Here is a 20,950-nt window from a genome sequence, read left to right as displayed (position 1 = left end):
TGAGGACTGAAGGCCTCTGGCTGCACACACAGGTGCAACTTGTCCCTTCAGGCTTGGTGTGCAGCAAATAGCCAAAAGTGTATAAAAAAAAAAACAGCCACACTGGAAAAAGACATGAAATCATCGTGTGAACAAAAAGATTAAAAACAACTCCACTTATGTATCGTGTCATGTGACATCTTGATTGTAGGTGTAGCTGTCATGTTTTTGTCCGTATATGCAACCTGCTCTTTGTTCTCATGGATGTTTGCCTTACGAAGGCTTCGTAGGTCGAAACAATGCATCAATACAAATTTGAAATTGCACCTTTCAGTGTGCAGACAACCTCTCCTTCCACTTTTTATGTTGCTTTTGTCCTGCACCTTTACCCAAATGGGGCTAGATGTGCACACTATCCAGCTTCTTTAACCCCAACTACACTGGCTTACCAGTTTATAGATGTGTTGGTTCAGCTCACATGGCTGCACTGAACTGACTCTGATCAATGCTTTACATTACAGCTTGAATCATACAAGCGGGAACTCTAATTTAACTTTATTGCAGAAATTTTTGCCTATGGAGGCATAATACACAACTGTTTGCTCAGACTACAAAGCTTGTGAACCTTTCCTCAGTGGATACCCCTGACTCACTCAACATCGTGTGTGAACATGTGTAATTATGGAAGCATTTCCTAACACTGTCATCGCTGGAGGCCATGATTACCTCAGCAAGCTGCCTTGGTGTTTCAAGATGGCCTGTATTACACAGAGAGTGTGAGTGGGAGGGAGGTATGAAAAACCAGATGGCACTTGCTGTTTCTTTAAAGGCTGTTACCATGTAGCTGAAGACTGTTGTGGTTGAAATTTGAATAAAGGGTTTTCTCAGGCCATCACACATGCTTCCCCAGTCGGTTGCCACTGTTAAAAAGGCAAGCTGTGAGGGAAAGTCAGAAAACAGAGGAGCTGATAGCCAGGAAAAACATGACAGGAGAGAAAGAAAGTGAAGAATGGAGAGGAGCGAAGACAAAGAGTTAAGAGATAGAGCTGGAGGAAGGATAAGAAGGATGCCTCTATGCGTAATCGTACGTACTAATTGGCACTTTGGCAGTCTCATTCGCTGGCAAGCCCTCCATTAGACTGGCAACAGTTGGCAGAGGGAGACGCCCACCAAGGGTTCGAGTCATCACTATGTGCCAGACACGCAGGGGGGGGATGGGAGCGATGGAGTTAGCTCACAGGGAGTTGATGAGAGTGAAGATGAGAAGACTGGAGAAAAGAGCATTTTAGCCTTTTCTTCATGGCTGTTTAAGATCTTTTTTGGCAAGAGTGGGAGGAGATAAAAGAGGGGTGTTTAAGTCTCCTTCAGAAAAGCTTGTAAGAGTGAAAAATGCGGGAAACAGAGGAGAGAAAAGGATGCTCGGAAGAATAAATGATCTCACAGATACATTAAGATAATATATCTTAATAGATTTGTTTCTCTTGATGTAAACTGAATAATGCTCAAGACATTTTTTGGCACTGAGCCATAATGTAAAAAACTGTATTTGTGACAAAGATTTTAAAATATCTCCAGAGTTGTCTTTTCATTGTACTGGTATTATTTGCAAAATAAGCATTTTATTAGACAGTCTGCAGTATAGTGACAGTAGGAAAAAAGAGGAGAGAGAGGAAGAGAGATGGGAGATAACATGCTGAAAAGGCCCTCAGCTGGAATCAAACTGCTGTAATGACATGGTTAGCATCCTGAACCAAAAGACCAAGAGAATCGCCCAAATGCTGAATTTTAATCAAAGGGCAAATCATGCAATAATAGAATAATCAGAAGGATTTTCATGATCTCTTGTTTTTCAAAAGATCATGTTAAGTGTCTTAATCTGTTGATATCAATCATTAGAAGGTGTTACCTTTTTAAGTTGGGGATATTTTCAGTTTGGTTCATACCAGGGCTGAACAATTAATTGAAATATTATTGAAATCACAATATGGTCGAGTGCAATATCAAAAATTGCAGGAGCTGAAATTTTTTGACAAAGGTAAAATGTGTCACAACATACATAAATGAAGAATTGTGGTGCCAAAATGCCTTGGCCTACAAATCAGAAATTTTCTTCTATGAAAATGAAATGCAAAAATTACCATTCACACGATAATCCTGATTCATATCGCAATTGCAGTATCTGTCAAAATAATTGCAATAAGATTTTTTATTTTGCATATCGTTCAGCCCTTGTTCATATCTTGTCATGTGGCTAAAATAAGAGTGGTGGGGTTGTCTCTCTCAGACCTTTTACACCTCCAGTGTTAGACGGAGAGAACCAGTGTCTCTTTTTGCTGTGTGAACAGATAGATGCTGCACCCATCAGTCTTTATTCCTCACTGGGTGTCACAGAAGTGGACTATTTCAACTCTATTACCACTGCGAGCCAGGAGGGAGAGCTAAGATGAGAGTCTCTCATCAATCACACCACTTTTTATATTGGGCAGCAAGAAAAGTGCAAGAATATTTTGAGTTTCTTAGCCTATGTATTTACATTTTTATTACACTTTTATTTAGTTTTTCAAATTTAATCCTCTCTTCACCCCCATCCCAACATACTGTCACTGTACCTGACTCACTGAGAGCTGAGACCACAAGTTGTCTGGTGTACGTGTGTTTGTGCACATTCATGTGTATGAACCAAATGTGCCACTACTGCATGTCTTTTAGCCAGCAACACCTTCTGTCAGTTTGGCAGTCATACACCTGTTAGAACTGACTATATCAAACTGTCACATACACACATACACACACACACACACACACACACACACACACACACACACACACACACACACACACAGACAAACATCCATATACAGATACAGAGACAGACCTGTCCTCTCCAATCTTATTTTCCATCTGTTGTCTGATCGATTGATGAGTTCAGACACAGCAGGGGTGGATATGTCCCCCTGAGCTGTTACCATAGTGACTGAGGACCCCGCCCCAGGTCAGGCTGTCACTGGCTCACTGTCCTGCTGCTTCTCTGGTCAATGTCTCTGCAATTAGACCAGACCCGGACTTATTTGTCAGTCTTTTCTTATAGTTTGTTGGGAGAATGTGCCTATACACCTGTGTGTGTGTGTGAGACAAAAAAGTGCTGGCAACACTTTCTTTTCTTTGTTTTACAAATCAAACAGAGTGAATAAGATAAAGAAAGGAAGAGTGTGTGAAAACGACTACGTAGTAATTGACATCCTCAGGGTAAAAGTGGTGGTTTAGCTGTGATCCTGAATTAAGTCAGTGAATAATGGTGATGGTGTGAAGGAAATTGACAATTAACAAGCCCAATTTCTGCCCCTGTACCCCCCCCCCCCCCCACACACACACACACACACACACACACACACACACACACACACACACACACCATCTGTATAAAGAGGCTGAGTAGGCTGTGAAACAAAGACTGTGTTGAGGGTCTTTATGCAGTCTAGTCTGGTGGAGAAGATGATGTTAGCTGGAACTCAAGTCAAATTAAATTCAGTTACGAGTGAAAGTTACTTGAAAGAGGGTTGAGCTGAGATTCACAAGAATGTTGCTCAATTACGAACTGGCGGTTTCTCTTTACAAACTGAATTTCATGCAGACAACCCTTTTGTGAGAGTTTAATTTACACATGCAGTGCTTCAGTTTTCAGTCTATTTGCTCTTGTGGTAAAACACTTGGCTGACAAAATACAAGGGGAACACACAGCCTTCCCTCGACTTAAATTATTGTTTAATTTCCTCAGAGGGAGTTCAGAATGAAATTGCATGTTTCAGAGTCAGACAGAGATGGAGACGCTGGGCAAACTGCACTCACGAGCACAACTTGTAAAGAGCTTGTTCGGTTCACAGAGAGTCTGACTAACACATGCTGCAATGGATTCAATACAACTTACTTTACATTATGTGTGTTTTACACAGTTTTACAGCAAATGTTTAAAGCAGTAGTGTGACATTTTTAAGATACAGCAGCAGTTGCCAAACAACCAGCAGAGACTCACAGAAGTGGCTGGCTCTGGTGAGGAAATAGTCTGGCACATAAACCCACCACCTGTAAAACAGCAAATTATCATTTTAAAACAAATGAGATATGACATCTTAATAATAGAGTTTTTAGTGGTGCTAGTAGACAGATTTTATTATATGTGGACAGAGCCAGGCTAGCTGTTTCACCCTGTCTACCATCTTTAGCTGTATCTACATATTTACTGTACAGACAGAAGAGTGGTCTCAGTCTCCTCATCTAAGTCGTGGCTAGGAAGTGAACATGTGTATTTCCCGCCACTGATTTTTTTTTTTTCTTCATGTAGTAAAGCAATGAAATCTCACTTCACTTGTTTCAGTCTTACTGTAACACTTTATATTGGGTTAAAGTGGCACTGAACAGCCATTGAGATTAAATCAAGACCCAAGCCTGAATTCAGAAAGTATGGCTCTTTATATACATAGATACAGTATGTACCTTTAGACACCCCGACCCATAGAAAACCCCCTTTGACCTCTGCAGGAATCTGGCTCAGGTAGAAATGACATCATCAAAGGATGTTCCTGTCAATCAACCATAGACTGGCATCAGCAAAATTACATATATAATCCAGGTCCGGTCTTCAGTCTGATATGTGAAGCAGTGCTGTCTAAGTATAACATTTTCAGTAAGTCTTGAGGTTTGTAAAAAGCTAATAATTGTAGATGACAGACTTTAAATGCTGCACAGGGTTTTCTGAGGACACCACGTTCGTCATTGTTGAAGCAGCTCCTCGAACACTGATACTGTCAGTGTTGTCTCTTTGCCAGCAAGCAGTGTGTTGCATTTGACTTTGATTGTCGACAAGAGACAAAACAGAGCCCTAAGCAAATCTATTCATCTTTGTTTCTGTTTTTTCCAAAACAAAATTACTGTACATACAGTATATACGATAATGATGTTTATTATATAAAATGTTCAGAAATGTTTGTTATTTCTTTTCAAATTAGTATCACACAGAAAACCTACAGCATCTAATTATATACCAAATATGTCAGACTAAAATTTGGGGAAATTTGTATAAAATGATGCACAAGACATTTGCAATATTTCAATCTGATATAAAAGTTCAGCCATAAAAACACATGGAAACTTACACTTTACCATGTAAACATTATAAAGCTTCAAACAAGAGTTGGAACAAGCTGAAAGTGAATACATATGGTATGACTCTGTCAGTGTGGACAGTCGGGATTAAAATGACAACCTTAAAGCTACTAAAAGCGTAAACATGAATTTGTGTTCAGTAGTGTGTATTACAGTCTTCTAAATCTTTAAGTTTTTAATTCAGGAGCGTTCTTGCCTTGCCTTTGTTAGTGTTTATTAATACACTTACTGTATGCAGGCGCTCACATTATGCAACATTCAGATTTTCAATCATTGGTTTTTCAGGCTGTATGTGAACTTTAGTGACCAAGGAAGAGTTGCTGTGCCAACAAGTCATCTCTGCACTGTACTAAATTATCATTCTCTTTCACACTCTCCCTCTCTCTCATTGTGTCTATATGTCTCTCCCTCCCCCTCTCTCCTCTTCCAACAGATGGCTAATAAATCATTTACCTAAATCAATTATTCATTTTTGCCAAAGAGCAAACATTTAGCTAACTGACACATAAACCAATACGCAGGGTGATACTCAACTGATAACTGACTCACATAAAGCCAGGCCAGTATCTCAGGCTGTTGATATAAGGAGCAGAAACATTTGATCTTGCATAACAACTTGAATATCTTGTTTGTGAATGTAGGGGGGTTCTGTGTGTGTGTGTGTGTGTGTGTGTGTGTGTGTGTGTGTGTGTGTGTGTGTGTGTGTGTGTGTGTGTGTGTGTGTGTGTGTGTGTGTGTGTGTGTTTCAGAGGGAAAGAGAGTAAAAAGGACGGATGAGGGGGGAGGTAAAATGAGAGAGCACACTGTGGGAGGCAGAGAGGCTTATATCAACTAAACCAACCAGAGCAGCAATGTAGGAGTTGCTCCACACAATTCCTTATTCTGTCAAGACAATCCGCAGTACACACTCACATACACCACCCACCGCACTGTGGGCCACCAGAGCAGTTATTTTAATTGATCGTGCTGCAGTATCACAGGTCTCCATAAAGAAGAGAGATGTGTGATGTCTTTTTTTTTTTAATCCCCATAGGTAATATTTTCTGACATGGGAGCTGAGTGTTACACTGTACAACAAAAATCACATCTGTTATTTGAACAATCATGGATCTATTTTTTAATGAGTCATGAGTCACTTGAGCAATTCTGTCAAAATTTAGTGCAATGGACAGACATATGCAATGTTTGTCTCACTACTGTTATTGTCAGAGACAGAACATTTTCTGCCCTGGGGAAAAGTTTCCTTTAAAGTTCGTAAACTGGAGAAGAAATTTATATTTACACTTCTTTTACTAAACTGTTACATATGACTGCAACAACTGATCCACTGCTGGAGATTTGGGCAATCCTGTGACTGGCAGATTCAAATGGGAGACATTACAAAAACAATATGATTAAAAAAAAACCTCAATTGTTGGATGGACAGTTCAGGACAATAAAATGCATCTGCTACTGCTGCAGTTTGCTTTGTAGTATATTCATTCAATATTATCTTACCGAAATACCCCTGAAAATCAAAACAAGCAACCTTTGAAGGAAAGTTTACTTTCTGCTCTAGTGATTATGATATGACTTCCAGCTTAGTTTTATCACGTCACGGTGTGTTTTTCTTCATGGTGCTTATTACTGCCACCCGCCACCCTGGCCACCCCCCCCCACCCCCCACCACCCACCACCCCCACCCCCTTCTGATGCAATCTACTGCAAACCATGCTGCTTGATTCTTGGGCACTGAAACATTAATAACGATATATTGTATGGTGCATTATTCTTTGTTGGGTGGAAAACCTTCCAGAAGTCACAAGTTACTGTATCACCACTGTTTGGCATCATCAGATACATAGCTTGCACAGAAGTCCTCCAGCTGACTTGCAGACATACAACTCACCAGAATAGGTCTTTTTCAGCAGACATTTTGAGATGTCATTCTAGGAAAAGCACAGGTTTAATTAATGGTATTGCTAACAACTGCATTTCATTTAGATGAGACAGTTCGAGAGGCGTTGTAACATGCACATTTGAACACTTAACTTGGTTAATTACACCTCTAATCAGGTTGAAGTTGGGTGGAGCTATACTGGGAATAACATGGTGTTACCAAACTCGATGTACCAGTTAGCATGATAAAGGTGTAAGTTGTCTAACCACCATAGTCTGCATTTCCACAATATTAAGCTATTCAGGGAAATAGTTTTACTCTGGAGGTTGTTTGATAGGATCCCATCGATTTCATTATCAGAGTTTTCGGAGAGGCTTAAAGGTATTTTGTATAAGTGTTTCACAAGATAAAAGATTAGACAGCAATTCGTTTTTTTTTTTGTAGAAAAGTGGTGTAAACAACACATGCTGTACAATTAATATCATTACAATAGTCAGGTGTGCTCTTGTTATATCAGTAAGCAGCTTGACAGTGACATGGAGCATAAGTCACAATGTTATCAGTATCACGGCATGACGGTGTCACGACAGATTTGTCACGCAGCATGGAGCTGTCAGTTCTGCAGGGTATGTCACTGTTATTCACTTATCATGGCTGACAACTCAGACCGGGGCATCGGCTCAGTTCACTACAGTGTGTGTCTCACATGACGCCTGTAGATGCGACGTTTTTCTGTGTGACAGCTCCTAGTGAAAGTGACTTTATTAACTTGTAGATACACCAGGCACCTGTCAGATGTGTGTTGTCTCTGAGATCTATCAATGTGCCCATAAAGTGACCACCAGGGTTCAATCAAAACAACCCTCCTGACTATCTCATCCAGTTAGTTTCTGAACTGTAATAGACTTTTTTTCTTGACAGAAAAAAAAGAGGGAGACTGTGAAGCACTTGGGCACTGTTACGCCAAAGCAGCTAAGGGTTAAGAAGACTATAAAATACATGCTTTTACATTTTGAGGTTGTTTCTGAAATGTATATTATCTCCCTTTCACTGTAATCAAACTCCCTTTTAAATTGATCTTACATTAATATCTACCTCCCACTGAGATTGAAAGCTACAGGTTATAATGTGAAAACAAACACCTGCAGAAGGAAAAGTCTTTATCATTTATTGCTCATTTAATTTCATCTTTTGGTCTATACTGTCATCATGATGCTCTCTGTGGGTAAAATGCTGTTTAATGCCACATGAGTGATTCCATTTAAATCATAAAATAGGCCTAACCTAATACAACAAACAGATAAATGAATAGTCCTGCAAGATGGAGAAGGGAAACTACAGGGAGGAAACAAATTGTCTGCCAAATTGTACTTTTGCGCCAAATAAGCCATGTGTTGTGCTTCCCTTGGCTGATTTAAATCTGCCAGTTTCTGTGGCCAACCTTCACCTTCCACGTCTCCGTCATATAGGGGGTGCCAGTGTCCAGACGGCAGCAGTGTGCAGCATGGCTGTCACAGTGATGCTCGTAAAACGCTGTGATGGAGAGAGTTGTATGTTACTGGATGTTTTGACAACATCTTTATTTTATTTTGCCCTCATTTGTTGGTGCAGAGTTACCATTCTCTACAATAGTGTTTTATCTTATGTGACTAAGAAGAGTCCTTTTCCTGATCTGTTTTGTTTACTTCTCATACATTTCTAATTTTTACTGTAGACTATGTATTTTAACTGGTTATTTCTTTGATAGAGACTATGCAGTTCTGTCCATTACACCCTGTAAGAGGCTTTATTAAACCAAGAAGCCAATAAAAACATCCAAGCAAGAATCAGGAGGTAGTAAGTAAATATTGAAATTAATTTTTTGTGTGTGAGAAAAAGTTCCAACTGGAAGAGGAGAGAGGAAGCAAGCAGAGAGCCAGAGCCTGGCTTCTCATACTGTAGATTGGCAATCAGACCAGACCAGGTTCTCCTGAGGAGACGGACATAAAAATTCAGCAAGCCGCCAGCTCATGCTGTAAATTAGGTTATATTTTTTATTGTTTCATTTAAGTCTTATATTTTATTTTATTTCTTTACTACATAATATAATGGAACTAACAGACAGTTAACTGTAATATGAATCTGTCATCTTTTTCAACACCATGGACAACTCAGCTATACACATGTACTTATTCTTCCCTCCACTGTTGATAAAGATTTTATCCAAATGGAGTTGAAATGCACATATTTTATTGCAGCATCACACAAACACGTGCCTTCTTTAAAGGACAAAAACAGCAGCTAATAAAGAAATTTACATGTAATATTTTTTTATGTAGGTACACCCTGTCTCTTTGTATTCCAGTGTGCATCCTGTATACAGAGAACTTCTTTTTATCTAGCGAATACAGTGATACTGACCTCCAGACTGCAGCCCAGGACACAGACACAAAAGAGCCCCAGACTAGAAAACAGCAGCAAACATTATCTTTTAAGCTGTAATATCTCTTTCTTATCTTCAAGCATGAACACATAGAGAAACCAAGCTTACAGACAAACAACATTCATAATGAATGAAATTCAAAATTACATTGATTTCAGACTGTAAAAAATGGATGGGTTTTGTAACTTTGGTTGGACTTTAAGAGCATCCCACTCATATAAAACACTCTTAACCTTTACAAACAGTCATTATTGGAAACCGGGGCCCAGGACATCCACTGAATAACAGCAGACTTAATGAGGAAGCCATTTTTAGACCCTCCATCCCGTAGTCTCCATAACAACTAAAGAACAGCCAGGACTGACTAATGGTCTGAAGAAAGATGGAGAGATGGAGGATGTGGGGGATGAAATGACAGAGGTGGCAGGAGGCAGTGGAGGGAGTGACTGGACGAAAAGAAGGGAAAAGGAAAAGACAAAATAGGACGAAACAGAGTTGTTGAGACTAGGGTGAAAAGGGGAAAAATCCAAAGGGAAATAGTTACAGGTGTGAAACTCAAGAGGATAATTTCATTTCTATATTTGTGTGGATGATGGTGAGCTATTTTAATCTTTCTCTCCCTCTCCCTCAGACTCTTAATTAAATCAGATGACGCTTTGTGTCTCCTAACTCTATAGACAGGACTAATTCTCACCCCCTATCACAGAAATACAACTGGGTCTGTAGTGCTGTTTTATTAGCTGTGTGATGATCAAGTATGCAATCATTGTAGAGCAAATTACTGCACCTAAAGCTGGCTCTTAAATCATATTTTTAAAGGGCTGCAACCCTTTTACATCATCCACATGTCACTTACTGAGAAATTCTTATATGTTGTTGCCTTCATCTTTGTCGTCTTTTCAATTGAATTGAATGAGTGCAATTATTTAGCAGCCATTGGTTTCAGCTGGGCAGAAGAGCAGTGTACGCTCACTCGGTACAGTAAAATATGCAGTTACAGAAATAAAATCCTCTGCCACTCTTTGGCAAAAACATGTCCTGAACTCCCTCTTTGTTATTCTTCTTTTTTTTTTTTCTTTACCTCATCTCGCCATCCATCTCTGTCTCTCATCCAGGTGAAAGGAGAATAAATGTGTTCAGGTCACTGGAAAATGGAAAAACAGAAAAAGAGTCAGAAGTGCAAGTATAATTGGGGAGGGGATTGAAAAACAGGTAGAGGAGGTGGTAGATGAGAGGAGAGAGGTTTAGGGATGAAGAACATCGTATGAGGGTGTAAAAAGAGAGAAAAGGGAAGCAGGAGGGCAGACTAATGAGGAAGCTTTTCTTCTCCACATCAGTCTGAGGGCTGAAGGCCACAGAGGTATATTTACAGGATGGGGGGAATAGAGGAGACAAAACAAGACAAACAAAGTGAAATGGAACTTCTGAAGGACCCTGGCTTTGTATAGCAGATAAAGGATCGATGTGTGTGTGTCCATGTCCATGTGTTTGTCCATGAGCTTTATGTCTCTCCAGCCTAAGGGTGTCCTGCCTTCCCTTGATGGAGCTGCTTTCTTTGTTCTCCTCCTAAATAACTGTTGTCACAGCCATCCTCCCACATGCAGGGAAACAGCCAAAAGCCCCAAAAGCATCCTTGTTGTTTTCTCTTTTTTCTCTGCCTGCTGGAGACCCTCACATGTTCACACTCCATATCTAAGCACTGCAGCCATCCTCCAACATCGTGCGTGATGGCCTGTGTGGTGTGTTTATGTGTGTGTGTGAGTCCCCTTTTTGACACAGCTCCGCTCAGCTTATAAACCGTAAAAATTGTAGCATTCATATGCATCTGCAAGACACTGGCAATTGTGCTCCGTCTCTCTGTCTTCTGTTTGTGTGGGTTTGCATTTGGACATTTGTATGTCGTGTTTACCTCTGTAGGATCCTGGCTGCAGCAGGGGCACATATGAACATCTCAGTGGACCTGAGGACTCTGAGGGCGGTGCGAGTGCTTCGACCCCTCAAACTGGTCTCAGGCATTCCCAGTAAGTACCACTAGTAATATCTTTTCATGACAGTCATGGTCATTTCATTGAATTTCAACAAAATTACAAGAAAACATATGTTCTCACTTTCCTTCAATAGTATGTAGCCATGCAGATAGTTATAGTTTTGGTTCTCTTTGACCAGGTTTTGAGATATTGGCCTCTAAGATTCCTCAATACAATAAAGACAAATAGATTTTTGTTTGTGATGCACACACAAAACAGAAAAAAAATTACATTTCAAATATTCTATAAAATCTCAGAATAAAGTGAAAAATGCTCCTCACATTTTTCAGAGCCTGAGGAGACAAATCAAATCAGTATTGCAATGGTGGAACCAGATAATCTTTCCACTTTTGCTTGGGAAAAAAAATTACTTGAATGTTGACATTCTACTAATCAATGGATTGACTGATCATTTAAGGTCTACTAGATTTTTTTTAATCATTATTTACTGTAAAGTAAGCCTTAAACGCAGTGTTTTCACGTTAATTCTGCTGGTCACTGTGTGCTTTACTTCCAGGTCTGCAGATAGTCCTGAAGTCTATAATGAAGGCCATGGTCCCTCTGCTGCAGATCGGCCTGCTCCTGTTTTTTGCAATCCTCATGTTTGCCATCATTGGCCTGGAGTTTTACAGCGGCAAACTGCACTTCACCTGCATACCACAGCCTGGGATACTCGGTACAGACACACTCATAGTTTATCTCTATAGTATACAGGTACACACTGTTACACACAGCACTGAAAACATATTACATGATGCAGTCAATGCATAGTGGTGCATATTTATTCAGTATGCACAGTATTTACCATATATCTTTACATATTTGAACTCATTCATACAAATTGACCAATGACTGTAACCACTTTGACTACAATAGTTCATGCTCTCAGTTTTAAGAAGCTTTCTATGCTCTTCATATGTAGACAAAGTAAATACACATACACACACATGGACAGATATTCCCATCCACGTTTCCCACAGACAGCGAGATGAGGAGATAGAAACATAATATTTGTACTCAGTGAGTCTGTTAAGTGTATTTAGACACACATGCACATACAAGTACACAATTTTTTACACTACTCTATTTGTGATTGGAGCCAATAGTGACATCCTGTTATTACTGTTATTCAAATGTTTTTATTCATCCTAAGCCAAGATCTAATTTGAATTGCATTAGAAAACAGGAAATTGTCTCAACACCTCTACCACACACTGATGGCATGGATGAAACAAAAGAGAACAATTTGTGGAAAGGACCTGACATGTTTGTGAATAATGCATAAATGTGAACCAATAAAAGAATATTTTAAGAACTATTTTTGAAAACAAACTGAGTCACGGAGTGTAAAATCAAAGAGACAGGACTGAGCTCACTCAGTCACTGGTGTTATTGTTCACTGTACGTTTATGTGTGGGTTTATGTCATGTATATTTATATAGCTCTTTAGGAAAAAGCTCTATTGTCATAATCACAAATGCATACACACATGCGTACTCACAATGGCATGCCAGGCTGCACCTGGAGACTTGATCAAACCAAACAGTTTGCAGTTTTGTCCTGTATAATTAAATCCTGTATAATTAAATCCAACAAATGCTTTGTGCCACAATAGCTCATTGTACATTCACAGCTGTCATTAACCTCCGAGCTGTCACACTGAAGCTGAATGGACAGTTAGATAACACAGACAGACTGATGTGAGTATTTTCCATCAGTGGATGGTCACATTACTGTTCAAACAGGTACTCTCCTCTTCCATTGTTTGATGGAGAGTTTTTTGAATTTATTCCTATGGTGCTATAACTGTGGTCTAAGTCATTCTTGCTGTACACTCTGAGATGTGACTTTATTGAAGATTTAACCAATAAGACGTCTGTGAGAGAAGAATTCACTGTCACACAAGTGAAATGACGAGCAGTAATGACGGGCATCATTGCTCACTGGGTACATAGATTGGTTTAAACTTTGTGTACTTGAGCTAAACGACCAGTAGATATTATATTCGCAGATTCTATTTGAAAGATGTTAAATCCATGATTGCTTTCAAATGACAGTGATCACTATGGTAGTAACTTTTTGATGCCAGAGAACATTGCAATGCATTGGACATGGGACGTTTGTTGTCTGACTTAGGAACTTTGGTCTTATGTATGACTTGTAACATACTGTATTTTTGCACTTTTTTCTCTATTTACGCACCTCTCTGTTCAGAAAACGAGACGGTGGACTCCTCTGAGTTTGAGTTCCCGTGTGGCGTGCGTCAGTGTCCAGCCAAATACACTTGCAATGATACCTGGATTGGCCCAAATGACGGCATCACCCAGTTCGACAACATCCTGTTTGCTGTTCTCACTGTCTTCCAGTGCATCACCATGGAGGGATGGACCACTGTACTCTACAATGTAAGACAGCTCACATGCACATGCACATACACGTGTGCCACTCACAATATTTTTCTGGATTGCTGCAAATTATTGAGGTGCAGCAGTGTTTTGTTTCAATTTAGACTCAATTAACCCTAATGAACAGAAGTAGCTTTGGCTCCAGCACACTGATGGTTGCTGAGTGGATGTCTGCAACCCCTGCATCCTGGTCTCTCAGGCTTGAAACTGCAGAGTGCTATGTTGATTCCTGTTTTGCTCTCAGTTTGCCATTTTTATTCCCTCAGCCTTGAGAAATGTATAACCTCTTTGAACATGCGGCAAGGCCTGAATAGAGATTAGACTGCCCGCCTACTAGCTATGAAATATGGCACACTTAAGTATCTCTTAGAAATGTAATCTAGAATTAATGACTTTGTAAACATCTGCTATGTATGAATATGAGCATGATGAGTAGGTTGAAAATATGTATATGTACATATATATCTGAACATTTTGAAATCCCCCAAATGGTAGAAAAGTAAACATGAAAGCACTATGTATCATATTGCATCTCACAGAGACATGTTCAAGTAATGAGCATTGAGACCAGTACTAATGACATTTTCAGCTGTAGAGTAACTGTCAGACAGGGATGAAATGTTGCACCATTCTTCACAGGCACTGTCAGAGTGAAAGGAGCAGGCGGGCAGACGCACTCAGACAGTATGTAGACAGAAAGGCAGGCAGTGGCACCATTTGCTAATTTGATGTAGCTGTTGCCTGTATGACCATTCAACAAATCAAGTCCAATCATGTTCACCTCTGCTTGCAGCAGAGCAGAAATAGAAGATCCTGTTCACTATAACAAACCATGATAACAGCATATTACAAAAAGAAAAATGATCATCCTGGTCATGTGGGTCTGCACACTTTAGAAAAGTCACAGTATGCGTGGATACTCACTGAACACTTTAATAGGAACACCTGTACCCATGCTTCTTCATGCAATTATTCAATCAGCCAATCATGTGGCAGCAGTGCATTGCATAAAATCATGGAGATACAGATCAGAAGTTTCAGTTAATTTCACATTAAAAAAAAGTGATCTGAGTGATTTTGACGGTGACATGATTGTTGGTACCAGACGGGCTGGTTTGACACACAACAGTCTCCATAGTTTTTACTCAGAATGTTGCATAAAACAAAAAACATCCAGTGAGCAGCAGCAGTTCTGTGGACAGAAACACCTTGTTGATGATAGAGGTCAGAGGAGAGCGGGGCAGACTGGTTGGAGCTGACAGAAAGGCTATGGTTACTCAGATAACCATGATTGTAGTGAGCAGCAACTACATGGCATGGCTACTCCCAGCGTGGTAATGCACCATGTAACTAAGCAAAAGTCGTCTTAAACTGGTTTCCTGAACATGACTATGAGTTCAGTGAACTTCAGTGGCCACCCCAGTCACCACATGTGAATCCAATAGAACACATTTGGGATGTGGTAGAATGGGAGATTGGCAGCATGAATGTACAGCTGACAAATCAGAAATGGTGTGATGCAGTTATGTCAACATGGAGCAGAAACTCAAAGGAATTTTCTCTCTTTTTTTTTCTAGTTTTTTTTTTACCTCAGATTATGCTAGTAAAGCAACAACCAGACACACACACTCAAACACAAGTGCTGAGCCAGGGTGTACTTTGTGGTCAGCTGCCTGCTCCTTCAGTTTTTATTGAGATGGATGAAGGCAGAGGATTTGCCTGAATGATTGTATTATGTTGTCTAAAGTGATGCTAAATGAGCTCTACGATAAACGAAGAGGGACGAAGGAAAGAGACAGACGACCTGCTGCTAATGTGCTGCTGACCATACAGGCTGACTGTGATAATTACTGTAGTCAATTTAATCAACATTAAATACACAAAGTGCATCTACGGTATGAGCACATATACTAAAAAAAATACACTCTTTTGCAGGCGTGAATTTGTTTATGTGCACATGAATATCCTGGAAAAAACACTCACCATGTATACTTTCTCAGGTCCACATACTTTAAAGTAGAGATGTAGCACAGTGGTTCTATATTGGCTTCATACACTAGTTGTTCACAGAATACCTCCACTCTCCTCCACACTCTCTCTGCGAGGCCGGAGCAGATCAATACACATGATGTCTCTGTTCGAAGCCCTGCCTGCACTCAGGCTCGAACCTTCAGCAGCCACCCAAACACCTACACTTTTGTATTTCTGTCTTGTATCCCAATGGCAGCATGAGTCGAGTCTGCTCCCGCCTGACTTGATTTTACTGAGTTTAAAACTTTTTTTGATGTTTCAGACCGACGATGCCTTGGGCCCCAGCTGGAACTGGCTCTACTTCATCCCTCTCATCATCATCGGCTCTTTTTTTGTCCTGAACCTGGTGCTGGGAGTCCTCTCTGGGTAGGTTCACTCTTAAGTACAAGTTCAATCCAAGTTCAGTTTAAACTCATCAAGTTTTCAGCCCCTGATTGCCAGACAGACTTAAACTATGTCTCAGTTAAGGGGCAGCTGCCTATTTGTGTCTCAGAAGTGCAGCCTGTGGCATGTCCTTGGTGCTCCTTATTTGCCGTTGCAGTCCATTGCATCATGGTCAGTGATTAAATGGTGCATTCAAGTCGTCTTTGTCCACTTATGAAGTTGGCATAAATAATACTGTCACATCATATTAACAAGGTATTAGTGTGGTCATCAGTCACTGTTAAATACACAGCATGATCTGTATTAGTAAAAAAAAAAACTTGCTGTAGAATGTAATTAAAGGTACCAAAGGATAAATGCCTCTGTTTTGTTGTTGTTGTCAGCCTGTCAAAGACATAATCACATCGAAGAACCCTTCTATTATTATTAGAATTCATTGCTTTATTCATTGGGTCATCTGTATATAAGGAATCATGAAAGAACTTTAGACACCAGCCTGATTAGGGCAAGATAGCCTAAAACATTTGGTGAATAAAGAAAGAGTGAGACTGTGAGACATGTTTTATAAGTTTGATGGACTTGCACTGAAGCTCTCAGTCGTCTGCACCTCACTTTGTGCGGCTTGTCAAAGAATAGAAAATTGTTTTATAAACATCCTGCACATGTTGTATATCACTGCCTAAAGCATTGCAGATGATTGGACGTTATAGTATATTGATGTGGGCACCATTACAAATTTAAAACACTCCAGATTATAGGGATGGGTGTGGTGCTAGCAATGCCTCCATTTACAAGAAATGTTTGTCCCTGGAACTACAAAGATCTGTGCACTGAGGGAGCTCATTGTGGCCTTAAATCCAACAGATGACAAAGAGGATTAACTTAACTAAGGACTGCTCAACTGCACCATTCCTTTTGGTCTCTGTGAGTCTTTTATAGAGTGGCCACAGGTTTAGCCCCAGTTTCAGGTCCTCCAAAGACTACACCAATAGGCCACATCCTTTGAAGGAGGTATCCTATGAAATGGGTTACAGGTATACAGTCAGCTGGTTTTATACTCCTGTTGATTTACGTTATGGCAACCTAATCTGTAAGACAGACAACACACTGTAACTGGCTTTTACACTGACTTGGAGAGTGGATGGGGCAGAAGCTACTGCTAAGCAAAAACTTGTTTTTTCAGTACATGGTGTCAAAGCCTGCACAAGTTAATTCATTTTTTTGAAAAGGTTAATGGTCGATCCATTGGCATTATCTCCTCTCCTCTCCTCCTCTCTTCTCTCCTCTCCTCTCCTCTCCTCCTCTCCTCTCCTCTCCTCCCCTCTCCTCTCCTCTCCTCTCCTCTCCTCTCCTCTCTTCTCCTCTCCTCTCCTCTCCTATTCATCCCCCTGAACACAAACTCCTGATCCCTCAAAGAGTAAATAAAAGATACTGCGGTTTGGGTTGTTTCTGCAGGGAATTTGCCAAGGAGAGAGAGAGAGTGGAAAACCGCAGGGCCTTCATGAAACTGAGACGTCAACAGCAGATTGAGAGAGAGCTCAACGGCTATCGGGCCTGGATCGACAGAGCAGGTGGTTTTAGTTTAGTTTAGTTAAGTACAGCTCAGGGGACAATAATTTGGCTCTTGATGAGAAATGGAAAATCAGTGTTTTCACTATAAACTTTATGACTAATCTTGTCAATTATGGAACAAAGGACTATATTTTGCCACAATGGAGCTACAAATACAGTTACCAGACATGCCAGTATATCTCTTTCCATGCTGCTGTCCCGCTCATTTCTGATCATACTTTGACTTTTTGCTTTCCAGAGGAGGTGATGCTTGCTGAGGAGAATAAGAATGCAGGACCTTCTGCCCTTGATGGTAAGAAAGTTTGGTTTTGTTTAGTTATATTGTGCACATTGTCTTTCTGCTCCCCTCACATTGCTTCACATTATGTCTCAATTTTGAGCTGTTAAATGTGCTTTATAAAGACTATTCAGGCATATGCTATACGAGTATGTGTTGCTTATTTGTCTGTGATTGTGTGGGGTCAAAACACAACTTATTTACAATACAGTTAAAGGAATAAAAAAGTTGAATTACATTTTGATCTAATTGATCAGTTTGAGACGGCAGTGTCGTTTGGTTCATCAGTCCAGACTGAAATATCTCAACCACCAGTCAGTGGATTGCCATAAAGGGCAGGAGGTTCACATTTGTTGTTTTGAGTAAAATGTCTCAACAACTATTGGATAGATTACAATGAAATTTGACACAGACATTAATGTTGCCAGCAGGATGAATCCTAATCACTTTGTGTTTTCATCAAGTGCTACCATCAGGTCAGAATTTAATTTTATGACCAAACTGATGACATTCCCATCAGCCTCAGCTGCACTTTGTGTTTAGAGATAAGAAGCTAATATTAGCATGCAAACACACAAAATTAAAACAGTGACCATGGTAACGTTGTCATTGTGCGTATATTAGCATGCTGAGTTAGCATTTAGCTCAAAAGCATGTGAAAGCACTGCTATGCCTAAGTACAGCCACTGACTTTTCATTTAGTACCATCATCATACAGTTATATACTGAAGGTGTAAGATGGTGAACATATTATTATTATTATTATTATTATTATTATTATAACAGTCTGAGATCAGCATATAGGTATCAATACACATAGTGAAATGTGCCAAAAGTTGGGTGAGCCTATGGAAATCCAGTATCAATGAAAATTATATTATGATTTAATGTTATGCCCTGCTGTGAGTGTCAGGCTGTGCTGTCATGAATCTTACTGTAGTATTTTCATTGTGAGTATGTTAGCATGCTGATGTGAGCACCATTGTGCCTATATATAAAGCTTAACAGAGCCACTAGCATGGCTGTAGACTCCTGGTCTTGGTAAAATTTCTGAGCAGCTGAGCTGGAAAAAATTGACAAAAAAAAAGTTTTTCGTGGCCCCCTTTTGCAAAATATCAGGTACTCAGGATGTGAGCTGCCCATTCTGTTGCTGCCATGGTTCATTTACACAGATCACCATTACAACTCACTCTACAAATCTCAATGCCACATAGAGAACATTAGCACTGATAACACTAAATCTGCCACTAGGCTCGGTGCCTCACAGACAGCTAAGTACCTGCTCTGACCCTCTCAACTCTACTTTGACCTTTCCTCCTCGCTAAATCAGCAGGGCTTTTATTAAATGTTGATTGATTGGCAGCTCTCAGGAGGCTGCCAGAGTGGAGTACAGGTGGTGCCTATGGTGAGAACCGTCCTCTGCTCTCTCCCTCACCAACTTCACACTCCATTTGCCACACACGCTGCCACTCAAATGCACACATACAAACACTTTTGACATAGAAAAAGGAAAGAAAATCCTTGTTCAATATGTTTCAGTCACTTGAATTACAAAGACACTAGTAGAAGGTAAAAAAAAGATAAATGATGCAACTCTATAATAAAAACAGACAATGGCTTCAGTTGTGATGGAAATAAATGCAGAAGCTCTGATAGCTTTGACTAAAAAGAGAGGTGGTGCACTGTGGTTGCCTTAGCAACCTCTTGTCTGAAAAGGCAGCAGCATGCATGTGTTTGTTGTGTGTGTGTGTGTGTGTGTGTGTGTGTGTGTGTGTGTGTGTGTGTGTGTGTGTGTGTGTGTGTGTGTGTGTGTGTGTGTGTGTGTGTCTGTATACGTGTGTGTGTGTTGACAGGACTTGGTGTCCCTGCCCTTAGCAAACACTCCTGTGTGTGTGGAATGGCAGCCATATTTTTGTGTATCTGTGTGTGTTTGTGCGTGTGTTTGATCAGTGTCTTATTAAAAAAGTCCTCAAGCAAATATTGACGACATGTAGATTCAGAAATCACAAGGTAGTGGGAATGTGTGAGAGGGATAGGTTGAAAGGTAATCATAAACACATCTGTCAGTGAAAAGTTCAAAACACACTCATCATACTCACCTCGGCATGTACACACTGCACGGCACGGACACTGTCCCCACGGCTTGTCACTGTATGGCAGCACTTGTACACGGCTCAAATATAAGAGATGCATGGACCGTCAAGTCGCCTCGGAGCATGGTTTGCTATCATGGTGATCATAAAATAGCAGCAGAAGGTTTGCACTGAGTTGTTTGGATCATTACACTAACATTAAATTATCATTTGTGTCTCTTTCAACTGCATCATTAATGAGCTCAACTTTCCCTTTCAGCTAAAACTTCACAGGCATGAGCTTTTCATGCAGAGGCTCCTCATCATCCTCTTTTCATCTCATTATCAGATTCCACACTTGCATATTACCTGAGTCTACCAAGGGATATCTTAAAAATGTAAGGGTGATCATACACAGCGCAGTTTTTTGGGCCATGTTGACGTAAAACCACAAAAAATCTATTCAGTGATTCAACATGATGTCTTCAAGGCCAAAATACTAAGCACTTGAACAGTGTTGCCCAAAACTTGTCCTTGTGTCACTGCCCTCACAGTGTGTTCCCTCTAATTTCACAGAATATAAGAGTCATACTGTCAGAGCAGCTTGTTCTGCTACCTTTTTTTACATCATGCTTTGTCCACAGTGCTGAAGCGAGCCACCACCATCAAGAGGAGAGGCATGGATGTGGTGTGTCGAGGGCAACCAGGGGAGGAACAATATGGTGACATCTCCTCTGTGGGT

General features: G+C 40.3%; 1 protein-coding gene across 8 annotated transcripts in view; it reads left to right on the top strand.

Annotated features, from left to right (window-relative positions):
- Nucleotides 1–20,950, top strand: part of LOC130170700 (voltage-dependent R-type calcium channel subunit alpha-1E) — a 91,957-nt gene that overhangs the window by 44,918 nt on the left and 26,089 nt on the right. For 5 of the 8 annotated variants that reach the window (XM_056378258.1, XM_056378256.1, XM_056378257.1 and 2 more), the window contains 8 exons: nt 11,358–11,461; nt 11,985–12,143; nt 13,682–13,872; nt 16,166–16,269; nt 17,743–17,858; nt 18,098–18,151; nt 19,500–19,541; nt 20,853–20,948. In XM_056378258.1, the coding sequence (XP_056234233.1) occupies nt 11,358–11,461; nt 11,985–12,143; nt 13,682–13,872; nt 16,166–16,269; nt 17,743–17,858; nt 18,098–18,151; nt 19,500–19,541; nt 20,853–20,948 (866 nt within the window). The remainder of the gene's footprint in view (nt 1–11,357; nt 11,462–11,984; nt 12,144–13,681; nt 13,873–16,165; nt 16,270–17,742; nt 17,859–18,097; nt 18,152–19,499; nt 19,542–20,852; nt 20,949–20,950) is intronic. The other 3 variants (XM_056378263.1, XM_056378261.1, XM_056378259.1) reach the window with 1 other exon arrangement.

The sequence above is a fragment of the Seriola aureovittata genome, chromosome 6 (genome assembly GCF_021018895.1).
Source record: "Seriola aureovittata isolate HTS-2021-v1 ecotype China chromosome 6, ASM2101889v1, whole genome shotgun sequence".
Lineage (NCBI taxonomy): Eukaryota > Metazoa > Chordata > Actinopteri > Carangiformes > Carangidae > Seriola > Seriola aureovittata.
The sequence above is the reverse complement of the archived record's forward strand: the minus strand, read 5'-3'. Positions and strand labels throughout refer to the sequence as shown.